At 45.3% G+C, this 26910-nt stretch overlaps 1 protein-coding gene across 1 annotated transcript in view; it reads right to left on the bottom strand.

Moving 5' to 3' along the window:
- Positions 1-26910, bottom strand: part of MYBPC3 (myosin binding protein C3) — a 142276-nt gene that overhangs the window by 106235 nt on the left and 9131 nt on the right. The window contains exons 2-7 of the mRNA XM_089778538.1: positions 16854-17120; positions 13481-13588; positions 12440-12526; positions 12141-12289; positions 4633-4750; positions 1688-1736 (exon numbers count right to left, since the gene is read on the bottom strand). Coding sequence (XP_089634664.1) covers positions 1688-1736; positions 4633-4750; positions 12141-12289; positions 12440-12526; positions 13481-13588; positions 16854-17120 — 778 coding nt within the window. The remainder of the gene's footprint in view (positions 1-1687; positions 1737-4632; positions 4751-12140; positions 12290-12439; positions 12527-13480; positions 13589-16853; positions 17121-26910) is intronic.

Raw genomic sequence — 26910 nt, 5'->3', positions numbered from 1 at the left:
GAAAATTGGTTCAGGTGAAATATAAGTGCTGGAGTTAAATTTTCACTAACTATAGAGAGCACAGTAGAGATAACCTTAACATTCCTTGAGGAATAGCATCTACTATCCTGAAAGACTGTACTTGTTATAGCTGATGGCTGATGAGGTGTTTTGTATTGCTAGATTAGGGGGCAAACAGACTGATTTACATAAAAGATGAAAGAGTATTCCATAATGAATACAATTGCAAATTATTATATCTTAAACATTAACAAAAATCTGTAACAGCTCTTTCAAATTAACCAGTGGAGGTCAGGTCAGGATAGCTCTATTAAGAGGTCCTAGGTTATTTGAGAATTTACTGCATATCTGAGAAGAGTGGCTTAAATGCCTTGTGGATAGTTGCAGAAAATAGAACACCCTTGCCCTTCCCCTTCTGAGGTCCCACCCCTGCTCACTCTATCCTCTCTCCCTCCATAATTTGCTCACTCACTCATTTTTGCACGGTTGGGGCAGGGTGTTGGGGCACAGGAGAGGGTCAGGGCTTTGGCAAGGAGTATGGGCTCTGGATGCAGGAGGTGGCTCCAGGCTAGGACGGTGAAACGGGGGTGAAGACTCTGGCTGGAGGCATGGGTTTTGATGTGGGCTGGAAAAGAGGCATTTGGGATGCAGAAGAGGGAGCCAACTTGAGGCTGAAGAATTTGGAGTATAGGAGGAACTCAGGGCTGGACAGAGGGTTCGGGTGCAGGGGGTTTGGAGTGTGGGCTCTGGGCTGTGTTGACCTCAAGAGGCTCCTAGGAAGTGATCAGCATGTTCCTCTGACTCCTAGGTGGATTGGCAGATGGGGCTCTACGTGTTGCCTGTGCCACGTCTCCAGCTCCCATTGGCCACGGTTCTAGGTCACTGGGAGCCGTGAAGCCATTACTCAGAGCACCACATGTAGTTAGGGGCAGTGCATGAGTGCCCTCCCCTCCGACCCTGGCCATCCTTTCATCTAAGAGCCAGTGGGGTATGCCAGCTGTTTCCTGGGAGCAGTGTGGAGCCTGCCTGCCCTGCTAGTGCTGCGGCTAACTGGACTTTTAGTTGTCAGATGACTGACAACCCTATCTGTGACGCTTCATAGTCTAGAAGGTGTACGTACCTGACCATTTACACACACTCTCAAAATGTCATTGATTGTACTTCAGTAAAATTACAGTAACATTTTCAGTAAAATTACAAAACATCAAAGTAAATATAACCATAGCACAAGCAGTTATATAATGGTTGTAGTGTTTATGTCCAAACTCTTGATCCCTGTAAGACACAAATGGATCCTCAGGATCACCTAAACCATATTGGAAGCATTACTTAGTCCAAGCCATACAGCATGGACACAACACAGAATCATTTGATCCCCTGTTGATTTGTACCTGAAATGCTCTTTTCACATTGTAGAAGAAGAATTAGTGCAGTTCTTAGAAAAATTATGTTCATTATCTCTGAAATGATCTGAGATCACGATTTTTGTTACATAATAAGGAACAATCTTCTCTTAGATGATTAGGACTCAAGGGTGGCATTTTTCCCTTAGAAACATACAATACTCTTATATAAATACCTGTAATAGGTGTAGCAGCAGTGATTATTTGTATAATAGTTTTCCTCTTACATGATATTGTCTAGGAAGATAATGAATTCTACTTGGAAGCACGAACTTCCTACTCACGTTCGTCGGAAGGCAGTGCGGATATCCATGTCTCCAGTTCCTGGTGCTTCTGGTGTGATGTACAATGAAAAACAGTTGAGTGTTGCTTGAAAGAGACAAAGTACCACTACAAAAGTTTTTCCTTTCAAGACATCTTTGTTTCAAAGATCTTATATTTTAATTAACATTAATCACTTAGTAAATTGTGGCCATGTTTAGTGCAGGTAACTGTCTGGGATTCTTTCTCAAGCTTCACATTAATTTGCAGTTTGACAGTGGGAGAGTAACATTGTCTTCTCTAAAATCTGGTCTAAATATAATGGTTCCAGCACCAGGGTGTTCAGCAAGCCCGCAGATGGCTGTCCTTCAGCAAGCGACTGGTGGGAAGAACTTAGGAAGGGAGTGGTGGGTGTGCAGGGGAATCTTGAGGTGAAGAGGCATGGTGTGGAAGAAGCCCAGTAAAAGCACAGCCTCCAAGTGGAGTGGGGGTGGAACACCCATAGAGAAAAACAAGTCAGTGCCTATGCTGTGAGGTTCCTGTGGAACCCCAGTCATAAACTAAAGGTACAACCCCTGAGGAAATACTGGAATAACAAGGCTGAATCATTCTCACACTGTCTTAGCCAAGTCTCTGGTGACCTTTAGTTGATTGGAGGTAAATAGATGGTTAAATATACTTTCCCTTTTAATCACTGGTAAGTTTTTACACTTCAGCTACCAGAAGCTTCTGCAGTGCTTCCATTTCAGAACCTTTGGCAACTTAGATCTGGAATTAATTCTCAGATTTTTCCTAATTTTTCCTGAGATTATTGCTCATAGAATTAAGTGTCTGAAGTGCAGATAAAGCCAAGGATAATATAGGCTAATTCTCTTCTTTCTTACTTCATGTTGCTCTTTCAGTGCATCTCAGTCCTGGCTTGAATTACATACTTTTCTTTCCAGAGACCCATCCTCCTCTCTCATAGCCCTGTGTGCCAATGCATCTCAATCCACAGCTGTAGCACTCCTGTGGTTTTAGCTCTGCCCTGACCAACACCTTTGCGTGGTGGCCACTGTTTATTGGGGAGAGAGGTTAATCTGTACACAGGGAGGACAGTTATTGGGATAAAATAGAAACTAGGTAGTCCATATGGTGAATACAAGAAACTTACACAATTACTCTTGTTCAAGTGAGTTCAATCACTATCAATCAGAGCTATGAAATACATAAATCCAGATTAACATCAACTCGACACTGTCTCCATTACAAAGAAATACTGCGTAGTTCGATTTCTTTTTATTTACCCTCTCATCTTTACGGCTTTAGAGTGTACACTGAGAGGAGTGACACATACATCCCTAACACCCTGCCAGGGAAAGGTGACATGCACATGTTCATGTATACTCCTCTCACACAAGGGGTTGACTGACTGACTTGACCCTCCTGGCCCTGTGCTCTCTGCTGCCCTCTTTGCCTGGCTGGCCTTGGCATTGCATTTTTCTGAGGCAACGTGTGGAGGAGGCATGCAGGGTCATCCCCCTAATTTTTGCAATGGTTCACACCAGAATGTGGCCAGCATCAGCCTTTCAGCACTGTGAAGGAAGGAAAAGATGGGAACTGCTTCCAGCTGCAGAGTGGAAGGAGGGGGAAGGGATACCTGGCTGTTGTCTTTGCAAAGCTCTCTTCTCTCCCCTCTCCCCATCTTGAATCATCTTGTCCCTTCCAATACTTCCAGGCACCTACTGGCCACCTTTGGCTACAGTGCAGGCAGGAAGGGATTATGCCCTAAAATGTGAACCAGGAACAGGGAATCTGACTACAGGGACTTCAAGAAACAGGGACAGAGAAGTAGCTCCGCTAAGGAGGGTGCTTAAAGAACAGAGCACCCTCTTGATCCTTGGGAGCAGTATTTGGAGGTGGGAGTAGGGCAAATGAAGAGTGGTAAATTCCTGCCCCAGAGACTGCTGTGGAGCCCACAGGATTGGGGCATAAATAAGCTGGAAATCCCCCTCGTCACTCCAGAATTTAGCTAAGAGGCTTTTCCATGTCAATGCTGTATGAGGCTTTTGCAAATGTTTGGCTCCTCCTGGCCAGCACCCGGGACTGGCAGATGTTGGGCTTTCCTGGAGCACTGGCCCAGGCAGAGGCAGCAGGGGAGTAGATTACAAAGATTGTTGAGCCCTGCTGGTAGCCAAGAAGGCTAATGGCATTTTAGGGTGCATTAGGAGGAACATTGCCAGAAGATCTAGGGAAGTTGTTATTCCCCTTTATTTGGCACTGGTGAGGCCACATCTGGTGTATTGCATCCAGTTCGGGGGCCCCCACTATAGAAAGGATGTGGATGCATTGGAGAGGGCAACCAAAATTATTAGGGGGCTGGAGCACATGATCTAAAAGGAGAGGCTGACGGATTTGGGCTTATTTAGTCTGGAGAAGAGAAGAGAGGATTTAATAACAGCCTTCAACTTCCTGAAGGGGGTTCCAAAGAGGATGGAGAGAGGCTGTTCCCAGTAGTGATGGATGGCAGAACAAGGAATAATGGTCTCAAATTATAGTGGGGGAGGTCTAGGTTGGATATTAGGAAAAACGATTTCACTAGGAGGGTAGTGAAGCACTGGAATGGGTGACCTAGGGAGGTGGTGAAATCTCCATCCCTAGAGGATTTTAAGTCCCAGCTTGACAAACTCCTGGCTGGGATGATTTTGTTGTGGTTGGTCCTGCTTTGGGTAGGGGGCTGGACTTGATGACCTCCTGAAGTCTCTTCCAACCCTAGGTTTCTATGATTCTAGGGCCTACCGGTACTGATGGTGATGAGGGAGATGAGTCAGAAAATATGGGACAATTTGCCTGTATTTAAGAGAAAGTTAGGATACCTGCAAGAGGGCTTAAATATGGAACTGTTCCTTTAAAAACAGGACATTTAGTCACCTTAGATAAAACCTAACCAGACAACATATTTTCTCTAATGTTAAAAATATAATCTTACCATTGACAATCAGGTTGAAGTTACAGCTATCAAATTTGTCCTTGGTAGACACCTCACATCTATACCCCCCTGCATAAGTCATTTTTGCTTGGATAATGTGCATTTCAAAGATGTAAACCTAAAAAACAGATCAGTCCATCAAGTGAGGAAGTTAGAAAGTGAAAGGATAACAGATGCACGGAAACAAATATAACATACTAGAACACTAAACAGTAATAAACAAAGATTTGTTCCCTGTATGTGCAACTCTCTCTCTCTCTCTCTCAGGGTATGTCTACACTGCAATCCTCTTTCGAGAGAGGAATGCAAATGCAGGTGAGCGAAATAGCAAATGAAGTGCGGATTTGAATTTCCCGTGCTTCATTTGCATAATCGCATCCGGCTGCTTTTTTGAAATACCCTATTTCGAAAAAAGAAACTCTGTCTAGACACGTAATATGTGTTTCAACCAGAAAGGACACTCTCTCAATGACTTAACCACCTGCATTCTGCTACAAAGACCTTTTACATCTGCACTTGAAAGGGAATCCTCTGAACTGTCATTCATGTTAAAATTCGACACTCTCCGGGAGGGAATGAACAAAGACCCAAGCTATCTTACAGGCGTAAGCAAGAGCTAATGGAGCAGTTCCATAAACTCAGTCTTCAGAAGGTTTGGTGTTTCCTATGGGCAAATCTATACTATTCCATCCAGAAGAGGGCACTGGAGATGCATATACATAGCAAGTATATTGCAAACCATAACACTGTCTTGATCCCTGTAGGGAGAGGAGGAGACGCAACCCAGCTTCTTTGTGATCAAGGTGTCTGTCTCCAGGTAGAGAATTTGCATTATAGATTCATTTTTGGTGGCAATGTTTGTTTGTTGAGCCCTTTGTGTTGATTTATCCATTCTAATAAAGTAGTTATTTTCAGGGCTAATATATGGATGCCTACTTGTCTTAATATTAATGTGAGGAAAATTACACAATAAAATCATGGAAATTGCTATACTAGATAAATCCAGTGATCCGTCATCTAATGCATGATCCTATCTCCGATAGTGACCAATACCAGTTTCCTGAGAGCCAGATGTAACTTCAGTAGGCAGTTACAGATTAATCTAATCTAATCTAATCTGTTCTAGTTTTTCAAAGGGACATTATTAAGGGTGCAAGAGCACACTATTCCATTGCATGAAAAAGATAGGAAGTATGGCAAGAGACCTTAGTGGCTAAATCAGGAAATCTTGAATGATTTAAAAATCAAAAAAGTGAAAACTAGGTAAAAGTACAAAGGATTAATATAAACAAGTAACACAACTCTGCAGTGGCAAAATTAGAAAGGTGAAGGCACAAAATTAGCTCAATTTAGCTAGAGACATAAAGGGTAACAAGAAAACATTCTACCAATATATTAGAAGCAAGAGTAAGACCTATGATAGGGTAGGCTTATTGCTCAATGAAGAGGGAAAAACAGTGACAGAAAATGTGGAAATGATAGAGCTGCTTAACGACTTCTTTGTTTCAGTTTTCACCACCAAGAAGGATGGTGGGATTGGGTGTTTATAATAGTATGTGCTGGTGAAACAGAGGTTGGTAGGTTCAGAAGTTAAAATAGGAAAAAAATAAGTTAAAAATTACTTAGAAAAGTTAATGTCTTCATGTCATTGGGCCTGATGAAATTTTTCATAGAATACTCAAGGAGCTGATTGAGGAGCTATCTGAGTCATTTCTATCATCTTTGAAAAATCATAAAGGATGGGGGAGATTTTAGAAGACTGGAAAAGGACAAGTATTGTGCACATCTACAAAAAGGGAAACTACAGAGCAGTCACCTTAAATTCTGTACCAGGAAAGATAATGGATCAAATAATTAAGGAATTCATCTGCAAACATCTGGAAATAATAAGGTGATAAACAACAGTCAGCATGGATTTATAAAGAACAAATCACATCAAACCAACCTGACAGCTTTCTTTCATAGGATAACAAACCTTGTGGATAAGGGGGAAGCTGTAGATATGTTATACCTAGATTTTAGTAAAGCATTTGATGCAGTCTCGCATCACCTTCTTATTGATAAACTAGGGAAATACAACATAGAGGAGCCACTATAAGGTGCGTGCATAACTAGTTGGATAACAATTATCAGAGAGTAGTTATTAATGGTTCACAGTCATGGTGGAAAGGAATAACAAGTGGGGTTCTGCAGGGATCAATTTTGGGACTGATTCAGTTCAATATTTTCATGAATGATTTAGATACTGGCATAGAGAGTACGCTTACAAAGTTTGCAGGTGACACCAAGCTATGAGGGGTCGCAAAAGCTTTGGAGGATAGGGTTATAATTCAAAATGATCTGGACAAACTGGAGAAATGGTCTGAGGTAAAGAGGATGAAGTTAAGTAAGGGCAAAGGAAAAGTACTCCACTTATGGAGGAACATTTTCACACATTCAAAATGGGAAATGACTGGAGTACTGCAGAAAGGTATCTAGGGAGCCATAATGACCACAAGCTAAAGATGAATCAGCAGTGTGACATTGTTGCAAAAAAACCAAACATTCTGGGATGCATTAACAGGAGTGTTTTAAGCAAGCCATGAGAAGTCATTCTTCCACTCTACTCTGCACTGGAGTACTGTGTCCAGTTCTGGGCACCACATTTCAGGAATGATGTGGGAAATTTTTACTCGTGCTTTTATTAATGTTTGAGTCTGTATGTGTGTGTTCCTCCTCTCTATATGTTTTTAGCTGGTTATGTCCCTCTGAGGTCTCATATTTTAAATTCTCATATTTTAAATTTTTATATATATTTCTATTTTTTTTGTTTGTTCTTGTAAGCCATCTTGAATATTTTAAATAGAAAGGCGGGGTAAAAATATTTAAATAAATAAATTGGAGAAGGTCAAGAGAAGAGCAACAAAAATGATTCAAGGTCTAGAAAATGTGATCAACGAGGGAAGACTGAAAGAACTGGATTTGTTTCGTTTGGGAAAGAGAAGACTGAGAGGGAACATGATAACAGTTTTTAAGTACCTAAAAAGTTGTTACAAGGAGGAGGCAGAAATTTTTTTCTCCTCAACCTCTGATGATAGGACAAGAAGCAACTAGCTTAAATTGCAGCACGGGAGGTTTAAGTTGGACATTAGGAAACCTTTCTAACTGTCAGGATGGTTAAGCACTAGAATAAATTGCCTTGGTAGGTTTTGGAATCACCATCACTGTAGATATTTAAGATCAGGTTAAATAAACATCTGTCAGGTATCTAGACAGAGCTTGGTGCAGGGAATTGAACTTGACCTCTTGAGATCACTGCCAGTTTTAGTATTCTGTGATTCTAATGAGGTTTTCACCCTACACCACTCCTGAGGGATTAAAATGGCCATGAAGGGGCTAATTAACCTGTTAGACTGCACCTGGAGGAAACTAAGGCTTGATTGACAAAAGGGATGTGAACACCTAATCGACTATCCAATAAACAAATGCTTATCGGATAGTTGACATGCTAGTTGACTAGTCACTTCCCCCCTCCCTCCCGCTGTCTCTATCAGAAAGAGGCAGCAAGGGGCGGGGGGAGAGAAGGGGATGCTTCAAAGTGGCAGCACCCAGGCGCCACGCGGAGCTGCCACTTTGAAATGCCATGTGCAGCCCAGGGCCTGCTGGGGACTTGACTCCCAACTGGCCCCGGGCTGCACACGGCGTTTCAAAGCGGCAGCCCTGAGTAGAGCCAGGGGTCAGCTGAGGACTCCCCCGCTGATCCCAGGCTCTGTGTGGTGCTGCCATTTGAAATGCTGCATGGAGTCTGACGCCTGGTTCCCCACGGCATTTCAAAGCGGCAGCGCCACATGGAGCCTGGGGTTAACTGGGGATTCTGAGTCCCTAGATGACCCTGGGCTCCCTGCAGCGCTGCTGCTTTGAAATGCAGGGAGCATGGGGTTAGCGGGGGACTGCTTGAATTCCCTGCTGGCACCATGCTCCCCGCAGCGCTTTCACCTTTGAAGTGTAGCAACGGCCTTGGGACTGTTGCTATACTTCAAAAGCTATGGCTTGTCAACTAATCAAATAGTCGATGCAAATTGCTTAGACTGTTCAATTAGCCAGTTAATCTAAATTTAACATCCCTAATTGACAAGTATTAATTGAAGATGAGACCAGTGTGCCCTCCTAACTGTGGGGCAGCACAGCTTCACAGGTAATTAATCAGCCCTAATCAGATGGCCAGCTCTGTGCATGGAGCCCTGAGTCTCTGACTGGGCGGGGCTAATTAATCACCTGTGAAGCTGTGCTGCCCCACAGTTTAGAGTGAACACTGGATGCGATCCATAGACAGAAGCAGATGAGGCTTACATAAAGTTGAAAGTGGAATGCATTAAGAGCTGCACTGTGCAGTCTGTAATCACTGTCTTGGCCTAGTGAGGCGAGAAGGATGAAAACTGGGGCAAGGAAGAAGAAATAGAAGCCCTGAGATCTTGACCTTGAGGGATCCCTTTATTCAAAAGGGAGGTAGAGAAGAAAGCTTGTAGATGACAAAGTAGGAAAAAGCCAAGGGAAACAACAGTGCAGACCATGCCTGCTATTTACGGAGTCCCCTGGCTGGAATCTGGAGTAGCAGGTGGGCTTGGTTTTCCCCAATGGAAAAGTAGCATAGTATTGAATTGGAAGACAGTTTGGAATGGCACTTGCACACATAATCAGGTGATTTTTTTTCTAGCAGCGGAAAATTGTACAATGACTTGGCTGGAGCACCAAGCCATGAAGAGGAAGGTCCAAGCCACAGAGGAAGTGTTGCGACTCCTAGAGAGGAAGAGGGCCTTTGGTATAAGGAAGCAACAAGGAGAGAACACCCTAAATTAAGAGACAGACAGACAGACCACGGAGACAGTGAGTGATAAAAGGGGATGTCAGTCCTTGCAGAGCTTATTCATAGAACTGAAAGGAACCTCAGGAGGTCATTAAGTCTAGTCACCTGTACTAATGGCAGGACCAACCACCATCTAGACCAGGGGTGGGCAATAAAAAAACAAGAGCTGCAGTCGTCCAATACCTGCAGAAGTGCAGCTAAATGTAGAGGTGGGGGCCCTCCAGGGACTAACCCTGCACACTCGATCTGGCCTGCAGGCCGGAATTTGCCCACCCCTGATTTAGACCATTTATAACAGGTGTTTGTCTAACCTGCTCTTAAAAATCTCCAGTGATGTAGATTCCTCAACCTTCCTAGGCAATTTATTCCAGTGCTTAACCACCCTGACAGGAAGTTTTTCCTAATATCAAACCTAACCTTCCTTTGCTGCAATATAATCCAGTTTTTAACTTTTCTCCCTCCTCCATGTAACAACCTTTTAGGTACTTGAAAGCTGTTATGTTCCCTCTCAGTCTCCTCTTTTTCAAACTAAACCCAGTTCTTTCTATCTTCCCTTATAAGTCATGTTTTCTAGACCTTTAATAATTTTTGTTGCTCTTCTTTGGACTTTCTTCTGTTTGTCCACATTATTTCTGAAATGTGGTACCTAGAACTGGATACAATGCTCCAGTTGAGGCCTAATCAGCACAAAGTAGAGCAGAAAAATTACTACTCATATTTTTGCTTACAAAACTCCTGCTAAGACATCTCAGAATGATGTTTGCTTTTTTGCAACACCGTCACATTGTTGACTCATTTAACTTTTGATCCACTCTGACCCTCAAATTTCTTTCCACTGTACTCCTTCCTACGAAGTCATTTCCTATTTTTTGTGTGTATAACTGATTGTTCCTTCATTTAATTTCATCCTCACACCAAATCATTTTGAATTATAATCCTGTCCATGGCATTTGCAACTCCTCATAGCTTGATATCATCCGCAAACTTAATAAGCATATTCTCTATGCCATTATCTAAATCACGGCCATAAGTGGCATGCAGGCTGATTTTGAATGGCACACGGTGGGGCTACATCATGGGCGGTTGCCCCATGTACTGCGGCTGGAGCTGGGTCGCAGTGAGGCTGTCCCTGCTGAGGCAACCTCACCATGGCCCCAGTTCTGGCACTGTGGTAGCTACACAGCCCGGCTGGCAGTGCAGTGTGCTGGGTGGCTGCTCTGGGGCTGGCCAGGCCATGTGGCAGAGCAGAGCTGCTCCAGGGCCGGGGCTGTTCTGGGGATGACTAGGATACATGGGGAAGCAGGGGGCCCCCGAGCCAGCTGCCAGGGGCAGGGCTGGACTTGGACTGGTGTGCAGTGGCTGTGGGGAATAGGAGGGCTCGCTCTGGGGTGCTGTTTTCCTGCTTTGGAGGAGAGTGGGGTGTGTGTGTGCAGTGCTGCCTTTGAGCCTCTTGGCCACCTTCACCTGGGAATCCTGTCCCCACCTCCTCCAGCCTGGTACTCTCCTCCCTGTTGTGCAGCCCCAGCCCTGCAGCTATGGCGCTCCCTGCTCTGCTCGCCTCCCTTTCTGCCTCACAGCCCCCACTGCAGGCGGGCTAAAGAAGGTGCCGAAGTCATGCCCAGCTGCTAGCAATGCAGCCTCTGGGCCCCCAATAGAGAGTGAGTGCTGTTTGGGCTGCAGGTCCAGAGCTGGGTGGCACTGGGGGCAGCTGAAGGGAGAGGAAAATGCATGGGGGGTTCCCCTGCTTCAAAGCCCCATTGGTCCCTGGATCCCTGGCAGGAAGGCGAGGGCGTCATGGAACAGACCCCCACGGGACCCTGCCCCCAGAAGAACTGACACTTTGGAGTCACCCACCTGCCCACTCCTGCCTTGCCCATTTCCCTGAACTCCCTGCCCCTGAGTTATGACCCCAGCCCATGCTGGTGATCCAGCATCGTGCTCCCCGCAAGATTGGAGCCAGCACTGGCTTCCTGCAGCAGGAGGATGTCCCAAGGCTTCATGCTACATCTAGGTTCTGGGGAAATACGCATGTGCTGTTCCTCCTGCCCCACAGAAAAAGCCGGGCAGAGCCCAGGACAGGAGACCAAGCGGGGAGCGCAGTGGAAAGAGTGCCCCCACCTCCCAGCACAGCGGCATGGCCCAGGGCAAGAGGGTTAAATCTTGGCATGTCACTTCGGAAAGGTTGCTGACCCCTGTTGATGAAGATATTGAACAGAATCAGTCCCAAAATTGATTCCTGCAGAACCCCACTTGTTATGACATTGAACCATTGATAAACTACTCTCTGAGAAAGGTTATCCAACCAGTTATGCACCCACCTTTCAATAGCTCCATCTAGTTGTATTTCCCTAGTTTGTTAATGAGAAGGTCATGCAAGAGTGTATCAAATGCCTTACTAAAATCAGGATATACCACATCTAATGGTGCCTCCAATCCACAAGGTGTATTTGACATGGTTTGTTCTTGAAAAATCTATGTTGACTATTACTTATCACCTTATCTTCTAAGTGTTTGAAAATTGAGCCCTTAATTATTTGCTCCGTTATCTTCCCTCAGACACTTCACTAGACTAAATATATGCTGAACCTTTCCTCAAATCTTTGTCTTCTAAATGTTTTATCATTTCATAGGAGAGAAATGGAGAGCTCTGCTTTCTGGCTTCTACCTTGTTGTTTCGATCATAGCTGTCATGCAACTGGAGATGTTTCCCCACTTTGCTTCCCAGATCCATCCACTTTCCTTTGAACCATTTCACTGATGGTTTCTTCAGCATGCTAGCACCTGCCACTTTGCAAGTGAATGTGATGTTTCCACCTTGAAAAGGAGACAGGTTAAGATAAGACTGTGAGTGGTGTTTAGTATTTCTCTTAGATTGTTGCTATTGTAGTAATATATAGAGAGACAGAGATAGTATCCAGGTGTAGTGTTTGTTAGCAGATTACAAAAATCAAGTCTTTTACTCACCAACAGCGACTTCTCCATCCTGAGGCCGTGTCACAAAGAGACCAATAGGGTCCAGAGGCACCTCTGTTTGAGCCTCAGGAGCTGGAACTGAAACAGATCTGGATTTATTAACTTTCTCCTAACCTGCATAGTGAATCTTTTACATAATTTCATTGTTCCCTCAATATTTTCCTGCACTCAGATATTTCCTGTTTTGGTGCCTTATTCCCACTTCACTTGTCTTATCACTTATATTCTTCCTCCTGGTACTTTTTTCCCAACTATCAATGTTAGGATTCCTTCTTTCAATGGCTATGTCTAGACTACAGGGTTTTTCCAAGATACCAGAGGTATCCCGGAAAAACTCCACCGCGTCCAGGGAACATGTCTGCTCTTCCGCTTTCTTTTTTTGCGGAAGAGCAGACACGCTCTTTCAGAAACTCTGTCTTCCTTCTCCCACAAGGAAGAAGGGCTCTTCCAAAAGAGGGTTTTTTTTTCCAAAATTTGGCCCAGTGCAGATGGGCCAAATTTCAAAAAAGCCTCTTCCGAAAAAACAAACAGAAAAAGGTATGCAAATTGAGGAGCGCATTTTTTTCTGATAAAGCCCCATAATGTAGACATAGCCAATGAGTCAACAAGGGCAGTGGTTCTCAGCCAGGGTACATGTACTCCTGAAGGTACACAGGCATCTTCCAGAAGCTACATCAACTCATATAGATGTTTCCCTAGTTTTACAACAAGCTAGATAAAAAACAATAGATTTCTGTATAAACTAAAATTTTATACAGACAGTGACTTGTTTACATAGCTCTATATATCATATACTGAAATGTAAGTATAATATTTATATTCCAGTTGATTTATTCTTAGATGGTAAATGAGAAAAATCAATTTTCAGTTATAATGAATTGACACTGATTTGTGTTTTATATCTCATTTTATAAGCAAGTAGTTTTTAAATGAGGTGAAACTTGGACTGCACAAAACAAATCAGACTCCTACAAAGGGTGCAATAGTCTATAAAGGTTGAGGGGGGTGTCACTGAACTAGGATCTTTTTTACCTTCAGAATTCCTGCTGCATTCTGCTGGTGGTGTCTCTGCTGGTGTAGGTGAGTTTGAGACAGCTGGGGCAGAAGCAGCTTCAGTAGGAAGGACTACCTCAGACTTTTCTGGAAAAAAAAAGAAAGCCAGGCTACAGAAAGCCATGTATTTCTGGGATATACTTGAATTGTGCAGAGGAATATCTCTTCAGTGAGCCTTAAGAAATGCACAGAAAATTGGTTATTGTGTTATGGAGCTTAGAAGATGCACTGCTTTGGAAGGTGCTAGCCTTATAGAACTTCTAAGTAGATAAGAATAGTCTATCTTTATCAATCTTTGAGCTTAAGATAGTAAATTTTCTAATAATAAAAAATGGACCACCATAGCCCCATCACTTCCACCAGGTCCTGGCCCCCACTCACAATATTCCCCCTCCTTTGGTGGCTTGCTGTCCCCCACCCTCATTCACTTTCACTGGATGTGGACAGAGAGTTGGTGTTCATGAGGGATTGAGGGCTCTTACTGGGGTACAGGCTCCAGAGTGGGGCCAGAAGTGAGGGGTTCACAGCCTGGGAGGAGGCTCTTGGCTCACACAGGAAGTTGGAATGTACCAGAGGAGTGAGGACTCCAGCTGTGGATGTGGGCTCTGGAGTGGGGTGGGGGATGAAGGGTTCGGGAGGGGGATCTGGGCTAGACCAGAGGGTTGGGGTGTGAGGGCTCCAGCTGGAGGTGCAGGCTCTGAGCTGGAGATGAGTGGCTTGGGGTGCAGGAAGGGACTGGGGGAGGCACAGGGCTGGGGCTAGAGGTTGGAGCCTGGGCTTACCTTGGGCACCTCTCAGTCAGTGGCAAAGTAGGGCTTAAGACAGGTTCTGTGCCTGTCCTAGCTCCATGCTGCACCCCAGAAGTGGCATGACCAGCAGGTCTAGCTCCTAGGTGGGATTGGGTGCTCTATGTGCTACTCTCACCCACAGGCACCACCCTCAAAGCTCCCATTGGCTGTAGTTCCTGGGCAATGGAAGTGCTGAGCCGGTGCTCAGGTCAGGGCAATGCATAGAGCTCCCATACCCAGTGGCTTAGGAGCTGGACCTGCTGGCTGCTTCTGGGGCATAGTGCAGAACCAGGACAGGCAGGGACTAGGTACCTTACCCCTGCAGCACTGCCAGCTGGACTTCCAACAGTCTGGTCGGTGGTGCTAACTGGAGCTGCAAGGATCCTTTTTCAACTGGGTGTTCTGGTCAAAAAACAGACAACTTGCAACCTTATTTGAGAACCCTTTTCTCTCTCTCAAAAGAGATGTTTGAGTTTTTAAATGCCATAATTTTCATGTATCAAATTTTAGATAGTTATGAAGAGATTTTCTACCGTTTGTTTGGCTTTGGTGGTGTACATAGAAATAGCTGTGATGAAAAATGTAACTATGAATATCTGGTTTAGATCTATATGTATCTAAAGTTTGAAATGTTATAACTATTTGTATATTAGTGGACTCTGAAAAATGAGGTGACTGCCTCAAAATTGAAAAAAGGAGTCATTTAAACTCCTTCAGACTCCTCCACTCTTGAGAAGTTATATATCTAACTTTATAGAAAACTAAATCTGTGTCTTGAGGGAAAGTGATGTGATATTTAGTTTTATTTTAATACTTAACAGAGGACCAGATTCTGCCATCTTTACTCAGATAGGATAGCAGCATAAGAACTATTATCTAAAGAGAGTTAAATCCCATTTTAATTGAAACTCTCCACATCTCTAATTATGGAATCACTAGTGATACCTCCATGCTTATATAAAAAAGGTTCATCTTGAAACATCAACACAGAGTTTACATAGAAAACAACTTCTCTGCACAATAGCATATTTGATATTACTGTCAGCTCTCTTCATCCATCAAAAGAACCTTTCCCCTGATAAAGATCCATTTCAGTCTTCTGGAATACTGTAGTATGTTCTATCTAATTGTAAAGACATCAGGAAATTTCAGTTAATTTAATATGTAGCTGCTTACCTCCTAAGAGGCTAGCTCACAGTACCAAAAAGAAAGGAAAAGGTGAATGGGAAGACAGGACTCTGAGACTGACAGTCCCCAGGAACAATGGGGAGAGGCCACTGCTCCAGGTCATCTTGGTTGATAGGGCACAGGTAGGCTAATGAAGGAATCAGGAGGCTGGGAAGTCCTATCTTTCATGTGAGCTGGATTTGTTTGCGTCACACTGAGTGGGACCAAGCTAAGGAGAGAGCAAAGGCTCTAAGCTGAGCTAGAGAGCAGAGCTGTGCCAGTCAGAGAAAATTGTAGAAACAGCCCCAAGAGCTGCAGTAACAAAGCCAGAAAACAGATCTTGTGCTGGGAGGTGAGGAGCAGTCCAGAGAGCTGGAGGCAAAGTGGCAGAGAATGGAGTTGGAGCTGGGTGCAGTGAGCTGTTAGGGAAAATGAGGGGGGACCCTAGGTAGAAGCCCAGTGCAAGGAGGCACTACCAGCCAAGAGGCTTTGCAGGCCTGACTGGGGGGGGAGGGACGGACGGAGATCATAACCCTGAGTGGGGAAGGGCTGATGCTAGAAAGGAAGGCCTTGCCACCTAGAGTCTGAAGGTATGTGGCCACCGCCAGAGCAAGTGTCTGTCCCTGCAGCGCAGCCAGAACCTCAGAAAAAGGCCTGGATTTGTGAGGAACAGACTGAGAACTTCCCTTACATTCAAGAGTACTGTTTGTGATGTCCCCATGCCACAGGGTTATGTGTTTTCCTTTAACTTTTCACATTTTGTCCTTATTATTTTTTTAAATTGTTGCTGTTTAATAAACTGTATTTGCTTTGAATTGTATGTAATGATTAGTGGGCCAGGGAAGTGTCCAAGGAGAGAACACCCTGGAGTGGGATCACTTTAGCCTCTACCCTAAGTTACCACAATAAGACTGGGAGTCAAGCTGCCCAGGAATCCTTGACCCAGCATTGTTAGGGTTATGAGAACCCTGCCACAAAGGAGACTGGAAGGGGAGCCTTTGAGGTCAGGAAGGTGGGTAAAGATCCTTTTCCTAGCCCATTTCACCACAGTGGTGTAGAAGCCAGGAAAGTTCCCCACAACAGCAGGACCATTCCTCCACTTACACTGGGAAAAGACAAGGTGGAATCTTGCTATGCTTGGTGTTTTTTTTTCTTAAAGTCCCAGATCCTACAGTCATGTGAGAATCTCATTTTTTATTTTAAAAACACCTAGTAAGTTTCTAGACCTGATGTGGGGGGGAAACTTAACAATGTGAAAAACAAAGATTCAGGCACCAGAGATCAAATAAAAATAACTCCCTTATTTATTAAAATCTCATCTTATGAGTCTAGTTCGTGATTTGTGAATGCTTGGGTTGGGTTCTGAATAAGCAATAGTAGTTTAGGAAATACCATACCTGGCTCTTTGACCTTGAGGTCAAATTTGACCTTGGAACTTCCTGCAATTATAGCATATGTTGCATCATCCTCTCTTCCAGTATTATTGATAGACAGCGAATGCTTGTTCCCCTCAGCCTTGATGATATACTTCTCGCTTTCAATCAGTTCTGATCCAGCTCGCTGCCACTTAACCTTGATGCCAGTCTTCTCAGTCTCTGCTTCAAACACAGCTGTGTCTCCTGCCATCACCTCTGTTGTCTTTGGCTTCTTGGTGAAAGCAGAAGCTAAAAGGAGAGTGGGATCACACATTTACATTTTCTTGTAATTAGACTTTGTGTCTACAACAGCTTTTGTCTGCCTTCTATCCTTCCGCCACAATCTACCTTCCATCTTCCTCTGCAAGATGTAAATATAATAGTCTCTATGACTGTGTAATAGCATTATTTAACAGGACAGTTTAATTGAGGTATCCTCCAATCTTCTCCATATTGTCATGAAATAGTATTTAATGGATTGAAAACTGTTTCCAAACTAGGAACTGTACATAGGTTAGAAGCACTGCCTGCTTTCCTTCTCTATTCAAAGCAAACTCTGAAACTCATTGCCACTCACAGTATAGAGGTACCCCAAAGAGAAGTCTCATTAAGCTCTCCTTGCTTGCAGTGTTAAGGCATTATTTCATACCAAAGAAGCCAAAATAATAACTTGCAGTGATAATGTAACGTAGCGCTCCACACATTGCTCCACACACTATTACATTCGTGCCTCCCATGTGCACCCCGTACTAGTACATGCTGGAGAGCCCTGTGGGGCCACTAGAGTCTGTCATCCAGGTGTCAGTAGGCTGGATCCTGGTCAGCCTGCCTGGACCCACCAGCCTGATTCCCTGCAGTCCTGATGTGACAGCCTCCATTCCCGGGCCTGTATGCAGAGGTTGTGTGAATGCATCCCCCATGCTGACCCAGGAGTTCCCATAATGGCTAAGCAGGGTCTGGGAATGCCCAAGGCAGGGTAAAAAAAAAAAATCAGTGTTTTAAGGGGGGAGGGAAAGTACATGGAAATACCTGCCACGCTGGGACCCCCAAACCCACCAGCATCTCCCAGATGCTGGGTTCATCAGTAAACTGGCAAGCTTAGAGTCTCTCCACACGGAGCCAGAGAGCAGTGGTTGAGCATGTGAAGCACAGCTCCAAGGGAAAGGAGATTCAGATGGTGGATGTTTGTGCTGCGCTCCGAGACGAGCAGCCTTTTCCCTCGCTAAGTGGGGATGTGCCTGAGCCACTGAAGCAGCCTCATAGATCAACCTAAAGAAGAGCAAAGTCCCTGCCAGCCAGACTCTGGAACATCACCCCCCCCCCCCCCCCTTCCTCGGCCTGCCTGTCACATAATGAGGAAGGAGCCAGGGAGCATTCTCCTGGGCTCTGGATGTCCCTTGGAATGCTCATAGCCAGGAACTGAAGCTTGGCTCCCCCAGGAAGGCAGAGCACAGCTTCAAGCATGCCGGTGGGTGGCTACTTACAGGCTTGTTTGGAAGCAGGCCCTGCGTTCCCACAGCCATTGTCCAGGGGTGCACACGTCCCAGTGTGCTCGCTCCCTTGGAGCCCTTAGCAAGCCCCTCGGGCTGGGATTAGGTTAAGGGCACTTTGCGGGGCTGCGAAGCAAGCAGTGCCAAAGCAGCAGAAGCAACAGTTCGAGCAGAAAGTGTAGCAGTAAAGGCGGGTGCCTGGTGAGGAAATGAGGGTTTTTCCTAAGGTGGGAGCAAGTATGGTCTCACTGCTCTCTGGGCTACAGCTACTTCCCTGGGGCAGGCAGCTAAATAGCTCCCTGGGGTCACTGGAAGGCAGCAACCTGTGCAGCTACTGGGCCTGCACTTGTGGTGTGGGGGGGAAGAGAGAGAGAGAATCACCGTGGCCTGAATGAATAACAATAATTTTACCAGTCACTGTTTCCTCTCAGATTTTTCATTAACCTATCTCATACACACTCATTGCATTACTATTTTGAAGTGCTTTTATTTAAAAAAATTGTGATCCATATTTACAAAAAAAAAGCAACCCCCCACAAAAATTCCTGTGTACAGGCCTGATTCCACACTTGGCCCATGGGCCACTAATTTATCACGTGTGGTGCGGCCTCTGCCTGCCGTGTGGGAGTGACTGTTACAATAAAGTAAGTCCCGTCCAGACACTGCCCCCTCCCAGGCCAAGACCTCCCACCTTCCCCCCACCTTGCTCCTGTCCCCTCCCCCTGGTCGGGGGCGCATCAGCGTCTGGAGCACAGGGTTAGGGACTTGAGTCCCTCCCTTATCCCTACCCCACCCACACAGGCAGTGGCCTGGCAGCCAACACGAGTTGCTGCAGGGATGGAGCTGGCTCCAGTATTAGGAGAGCAAGATAAGGGATGCCCTGATGGTAGGGAGGTGCGGTGGGCTCTGGAGTTGCTTAGGGGAATGGGCATTTGCCTGGTGAGCATAGGGCGGTGGGTGCGAATCCTACACTCTGCCTGCTCCTGCACCCCACCTCCTACCCGTATCCTGCGCCCAAGTGCATGGAAGTGCAAATGTGCTGCTCTAGCCTTCCCCATAGGAAAAGTCAGAGTGGAGCCCAGGGCAGGAGACCAAGAGAGAGCCCCCCCATTCCTGGAAGAGCAGCATAGCCTAGGGCAGGAGGGTTAAATCTTGTCATGCCACTTTGCCAACACCTGGCATTAGATACTTTTAAAAATTTTACACATAGTGCTTTTCAGCTTCAGAAGGGCCTTGGCATTCACTAACAAATATATATACAGAACATAAGAATGGCCATGCTGGGTCATCTAGCCCAGTTTCCTGTCTTTCATCAGTGGTAAGTGCCAGGTGCCCCAGAGGTAATGAACAGAATTGATCAGTGAGGTTTTTTTTATTTAAATAAAATTAAATGTTCCATCTAGATGGATTTAAGCCTTAAATTATCTTAATTTGTTCTCATGCTGCTCTTTTGAAGAACAAATAATTAAGTAGCAGATTTTTTCACCCTTAAGTTTCTCTCCTAAAACTTTATTTGCTGTTGCTAACTCTCTGGAGATTGTTCTTTGATTACTTGACGAAACCTGAGTCACTTAAAAAAAATTAGGAGCGTAAAAATTTCCATACTGTAATGAGCCAATACTAAATAGTTCAGGATCTCTTAGTACTGTCACAGCAGGAGACATGGCATATTTAGTTCAGTATCTCACCTCTTGTTGTACCAGAATAAACCAGTGTTTCATTTAGTCTTGCTTTCTTGTCTTTGGGTATGTCTAGACTACAGGGTTTTGTCGACAGAAGTTTTGTCGACAGATACTGTCGACAAAGCTTCTGTCGACAAAGAGCGTCTAGACTACATTCAGTTCTGTCGACAAAGCAAGCTGCTTTGTCGACAAAACCCTGTAGTCTAGACATAACCCTACATGCAATAACACATTCTGTCGACAGAACTCTGTCGACAGAAGGCGTTATGCCTCGTAAAATGAGGTTTACCAGCGTCGACAAAACTGCTGAGTTCTGTCGACGTTATGTCGACAGAACTCAGCGGTAGTGTAGACGCAGGTATAATTTTGTCGACAAAACTCTGTAGTCTAGACACACCCTTTGATAGCTGCCAATACTTAAGTCTTCTCTGGCAGGATAAAAGCACTCTAATTATAGGTTTTATTTTATTCCACCTATCTGTATTCAAATATTTCTGGTTTTGAGTTACTAAAATATTTGTCTTCATAAAATTCTGACAACATTTCTACTAGCTAATTTCATACTGTATCAACATTTTCCTTTACATGTCCCCTTATTGAAATTGGTGTTTTCATCAGTGTTGAGAATTCAAGTAACATTAAGGTACTAAGATGAACAAGTGTAAAGGCAGATTATTCACTTTTGTCCATATACAAACTCAAACTAACATATTTGATGAGCACGTCTGGAGCACTTTTTAGTAAATCATTGTAGGACCTTTTTGCTGACTTCTCCAACTAAATAGGCAATGGAATTTAGAATTGCTTATGTCCACTTCTGCAAATTTCCTCTCTCTATTTTGTTGTTGGTTTTACTTGGGCAGCTGTCTTAGCTGCCAAATACATCAGTAAATCTGAGAACTGGAAGTGTAAAATATTCTAAAAAGTTTAGGTCATATTCATGCTCCAGCATGCACTCTACTTAGTGGATCTTTTGCTAGTAATACCATCTGTCCATTGTTCACCTCTAGATAGATCTACCAGGTTCTCTGCTGACATTCCTCATAAGAACATAAGAATGGCCATACTGGGTCAGACCAAAGGTCCATCTAGCCCAGTAGCTGGTCTGCCGACAGTGGCTAGCACCAGGTGCCCCGGAGCGGGTGGACCAAAGACAGTGATCAAGCGATTTGTCTCGTGCCATCTGTCTCCAGCCTCTGACAAACAGAGGCCAGGGACACCATTCCTACCCCCTGGCTAATAGCCTTTTATGGACCTAACTTCCATGAATTTATCTATCTTCTCTTTAAACTCTGTTATAGTTCTAGCCTTCACAGCCTCCTCTGGCAAGGAGTTCCACAGGTTGACTATGCACTGTGTGAAGAAGAACTTTCGCTTATAAGTTTTAAACCTACTACCCATTAATTTTATTTGGTGTCCTCTAGTCCTTATGTTATGGGAACTAATGAAGAACTTTTCTTTATTCACCCTCTCCACACTACTCATAATTTTATATACCTCTATCATATCCCCCCTCAGTCTCCTCTTTTCCAAACTGAAAAGTCCCAGTCACTTTAGCCTCTCCTCATATGGGACCTGTTCCAAACCCCTGATCATTTTAGTTGCCCTTTTCTGAACCCTTTCCAAGGCCAAAATATCTTTTTTGAGGTGAGGAGACCACATCTGTACACAGTACTCAAGATGTGGGCGTGACATAGTTTTATACAGGGGCAGTAAGATATTCTGTGTCTTATTTTCTATCCCTTTCTTAATAATTCCTAGCATCCTATTTGCCTTTTTGACTGCCGCTGCACACTGTGTGGAAGTTTTCAGAGAACTGTGCATGATAGCTCCAAGATCTCTTTCCTGATTTGTCGTAGCCAAATTAGCCCCCATCATACTGTATGTATAGTTGGGGTTATTTTTCCCGATGTGCATTACTTTGCACTTATCCACATTAAATTTCATTTGCCATTTTGTTGCCCAATCACTCAGTTTGGGAAGAACTTTTTGAAGTTCTTAACAGCCTGCTTCTGTCTTGACTATCTTAAACAGTTTAGTATCATCCACAAACTTCACTACCTTATTGCTTGCCCCTTTCTCTAGATCATTTGTGAATAAGTTGAATAGGATTGGTTCTAGGACTGACCCTTGGGGGACACCCCACTACCCCTCTCCATTCTGAAAATTTACCATTTATTCCTACCCTTTATTTTGTGTCTTTTAACCAGTTCTCAATCCATGAAAGGACCTTCCCTCTTATCCCATGGCCATGTAATTTACACAAGAGCCTTTGGTGAGGGACTTTTTCAAAGGCTTTCTGAAAATCTAAGTATACTATATCTACTGGATCCCCCTTGTTCACATGTTTGTTAACCCTTTCAAAGAACTCTAAGGGTATGTCTACACTACAGCGCTAATTCGAACTAACGCATCTAGAACTAAAAACTAGTTCGAATTAGCGTTTTGCTAATTCGAACTAGCGCGTCCACACTGATTAGACGCAGGGGCACATTTAAGGGCAGCTGAAACCGGTTCCGGCAGGGCATCAGGTTAGTAGTTGCGTTGTGTGGCTGCTATCTGAGGCTATCTGAGGCTCGTGCTTAAAGGGACCCCCCCTGGACAGCCAGTTCTCAGCTTTTCCTGCTTGCTTGCCAACCTCGCCGAGGGACAGCAAAGCGTTGGTCTCTGTGCCCGTCTGTGTCGGTGCTTCCCTTCGGGGACGCTGCCGCAGGTGGCAACATGGAGCCAGAGCTCGCCCTGCACCTTCTGGTGCACTTTCTGGACTTGCTGCTGCAAGCGTGCCAGCAATGGCTCGAGGCTGCCTGGCACCACCTGGTGCACGTCAGCCCCCTGCCTCTCCACCTGGCCGCCCTGGGGGCCGTGGAGGAGCCGCGGCGGCGCCCAGGTACCGGCGTGCCCCGCCGCATCTGGCGTCTGGACACCAGCAGCGACTGGTGGGACCGCATCGTCCTGGAGCGCTGGGAAGACCGACAGTGGACCCAGAACTTCAGGATGAGGAGGGACACCTTCCTGGAGCTCTGCGAGTGGCTCGCCCCTGCTCTGTGCAGAAGGGACACTCGCATGAGGCCCACCACCCCCCTCCAGAAGCGGGTGGCCATCGCCCTCTGGAAGCTCTCCACGCCGGACAGCTACCAATCCATCGGGAACCAGTTCGGTGTGGGGAGATCCATCGTCGGAGCAGTGCTCATGCAGGTATGGCACTCATCGGCCACTGCGCCGGGGGAAGAGGGGGCTGCAAGGAGGGGATGGGCCGCCCCAGGGACAAAGGGGGGGCGGGAGGAGGCGAAAGCGCCCCGCACCAGAGGCGTCAGTCTGTCCTGGCCATACTGTCATAGTTACGTCCTGGACCTGATCCTGCACTCCACTCTGGACTAAATCGAGAATTGCCTCTCCCTTTGTGGGTTCCTGTACCAACTGCTCCAAGAAGCAGTCATTTAAGCTATTGAGAAATTTTATTTTTGCATCTCTTCCTAAGGTGACATGTACCCAGTCAATATGGGGATAACTGAAATGTATTGTAAAGTTTTTTATTTTGGTAGCCTCTCTAATCTCCCTTAGCATTTCAATGTCACTATCACTGTCCTGGTCAGGTGGTCGATAATATATCCCTACTGCTATATTCTTCTTATTGGAGCATGGAATTACTATCCATAGTGATTCTATTGAACATGTTGATTCATTTAAGCTTTTTATTTCATTTGATTCTACGTTATCTTTCACATATAGTGCCACTCCGCCACCCACACGGCCTATTCTATCCTTCCAATATATTTTATATCCCGGTATGATTGTGTTCCACAGATTTTCCTCATTTCACCAGGTTTCTGTGATGCCTATTATGTCAATCTCCTCCTTTAATACAAGGTACTCTAGTTCACCCATCTTATTAGTCAGACTTCTAACATTTGTGTAGAAGGACTTTAAAAATTTGCCACTGTTTATTTGTCTGCCCTTTCCTGATGTATTAGATTCCTTTGTATGTAGTTGTTTGTCTGCTCTGGCCCCTTGTTTGTCCTCTCCCCTCCTCTCTTTCTCACTATAGCCTAGAGAATCTCTATCAATGAATTCTCCTCTAAGAGAAGTCCCTGTCCAATTTACATGCTTCTCTGCACCAATCCTCATTGGTCAAGATCCTTATGCCCAAAAAAAGGTTTACCAGTCTTGCAGAAAAAGGGGTTTTTCCTCAAAAAGGAAACGTTCATACTGCTCGTTTTTGTGCAAAAACCCGGCGCAAAAATGGATTGGCATAAAATATGCAAATGAGATCACGACTCATGCAAATGAGTCCCTCATTAGCATATTTTTGCTGAGAAAACTTGTAGTGTAGACGTCGCCTAAGGATTTTGCGGTGTCATCCTGGAGTCATCTAATTGTTAATTGGTATTTACCTCCTGGATGCTTCCATTGTCATTCTCCATCAATATTTTGATGAATATTGTGGGAGTGACTGCAGCTGGTTTGTTTCATTCACAGATCTCATTCAAAGGCCTTTGCTTTCCAGTTCAGTTCTGTCCCTCTTCCACAATGCCTGACTACACACCTCCCGCTTATAAACTATTCTGATTATCTGGTGCTGTTTTTTCTGTCTCTTATCTTCACACATTCTTCACTTACATAAAGGACAGTTCATGAAAGCTCATGATACTATAATATAGTATTTTGTTAGTCTCTAAGGGTATGTCTACATTACAAAGTTAGTTCGAACTAACGGACGTTAGTTCGAACTAACTTTCATAGGCTCTACACTAGCGCTCCGTTAGTTCGAATTTAATTCGAACTAACCGAGCGCTTAGTTTGAACTAGTAATCCTCATTCCATGAGGATTAAGCCTAGTTCGAACTAGCTAGTTCGAATTAAGGGGTGTGTAGACCCTTAATTCGAACTAGTGGGAGGCTAGCCCTCCCCAGGTTTCCCTGGTGGCCACTCTGGCCAACACCAGGGAAACTCTACTGCCCCCCTCCCGGCCCCGGACTCCTTAAAGGGGCACGGGCTGGCAACGGTGCCCGTGCCAGGTGCAAGCCTGCCAGCACCCAGCCAGCAGACCCTGCACCTGGCACGGATCGAGCCACCCAGCCCTCCCCCTCTTCCCAGGACCAGGCTGGCGGCTCCCGGGAGCTTGCCCGGGACCGCAAGAGGCGGGCACCCGCCTGGGCTAGTGTGGACATCGTGGACCTCGTCCACGATCTCCGCACTAGGCACAGGAAAGTGGCTGGCTTGGGCAGGATAGCTGCCAGCCTGGCCATCCAGGAGCAGGTGTGCAAGAGAATCATGGGGGTCCACTGAGACCCCCGACCCTGAGCCCTGAGCTTACAATGGCTGTCCTGGGTCAGACCAAAGGTCCATCTAGCCCAGTAGCCTCTCTGCTGACAGTGGCCAACCCTAGGGACCCTGGAGGGGATGGACCGAAGACAGTGACCAAGCCATTTGTCTCGTGCCATCCCTCTCCAGCCTTCCACAAACCTTGGGCAGGGACACCATTCCTACCCCCTGGCTAATACCACTCCATGGACCCAACCTCCATGACTTGATCTAACTTCCCTTTAAACTCTGTTCCAGTTCTAGCCTTCACAGCCTCCTGCAGCAAGGAGTTCCACAGGTTGACTCTTTGCTTTGTGAAGAACAACTTTCTGTTACTAATTTGAAGCCTGCTACCCATTCCTTTCCTTTGGTGTCCTCTAGTCCTTCTTTATGGGAACTAATGAAGAGCTTTTCTGTATGCACCCTCTCCACCCCACTCATGCTTTTAGAGACCTCTATCCTGTCCCCCCTCCGTCTCCTCTTTTCTAAGCTGAAAAGTCCCAGTCTCTCTAGCCTCTCTTCATATGGGACCTGTTCCCAACCCCTGATCATTTTAGTTGCCCTCCCCTCTCCCAGCCTCTCTCTTCCCCTCTCCCACCTCCTTTCCCAGTCTCCCCCAGTTTTGTTCAATAAAGACAGATTCCATTTTGGAAGACATGTTATCTTTATTTTGTACATCAAGAAGAGGGTCTAGAGAAGGGTAAGTGGAAGGAGGTGAGGGAGGAATGGGGCACAAGCCCCCGATGGGGAGGACTGGGCTGGCTCTGCGGGCTTCTGGGGGTGGAAGCTCTCCTGCAGCCCCCCAATTGCCCCCTCTCCCCAGATGGCAGCCTGCGGCAAGTGCAGCCGGGCTGATGGCCAAGTGCTGTGATGTGCCCAGTGTGGGCACTCAGGGCACTCCAAGCCAGGACTGCTTTGCAAGTGGGGAACCCTGAGAACTGTCTGTCCGGGGTGGGGGTCAGGACCCTTTAAGCACAGCCCTCGGCTAGCCTGAGACAGCTCTAAGTCCTCCTCTGATGCCCTGCCGGCACTGCTTCCGGCCATCCTTAAGCCTGGTTCAGGGTCCACTTAATGTGGACGCGCTAGTTCGAATTAACAAAACGCTAATTCGAACTAGTTTTTAGTTCTAGATGCGTTAGTTCAAATTAGCTTAGTTCAAATTAACTAATTCGAACTAAGTTAGTTCAAATTAAGTAAGTTCAAACTTTGTAAGTTTGTAAGAAATCTTGCCTGTCCCACTATAAAATAAATTGCTTTCTCTGAAAACAATGAGTAGTCCTGTGGCATCTTAGGGTACGTCTACAAAGTTGAAAAACAGTTTATTCTGTAAACAATTTCTTAATAACTTGTAATACAAAATACATTTTAATACCTAGCAGTTGCTATAAAACAAAGCTTATGAAACAATCTATATAACTACATAACACAAATAGGGTTGCCAGGTGTCTCGTATTCAACTGGACAGTCCATTTTTGCGCCCTCTGTCCAGTAAAAAAAAAATTCAGAAAATACCGGACATGTGTTTGGGTGGTGTTTTGTTTGTTTGTTTGGTTTTTGGCTTGACAG

The sequence above is a fragment of the Pelodiscus sinensis genome, chromosome 5, assembly GCF_052426305.1.
Source record: "Pelodiscus sinensis isolate ZL-2025 chromosome 5, ASM5242630v1, whole genome shotgun sequence".
Lineage (NCBI taxonomy): Eukaryota > Metazoa > Chordata > Testudines > Trionychidae > Pelodiscus > Pelodiscus sinensis.
This window is presented reverse-complemented; position numbering and strand designations above follow the sequence as displayed.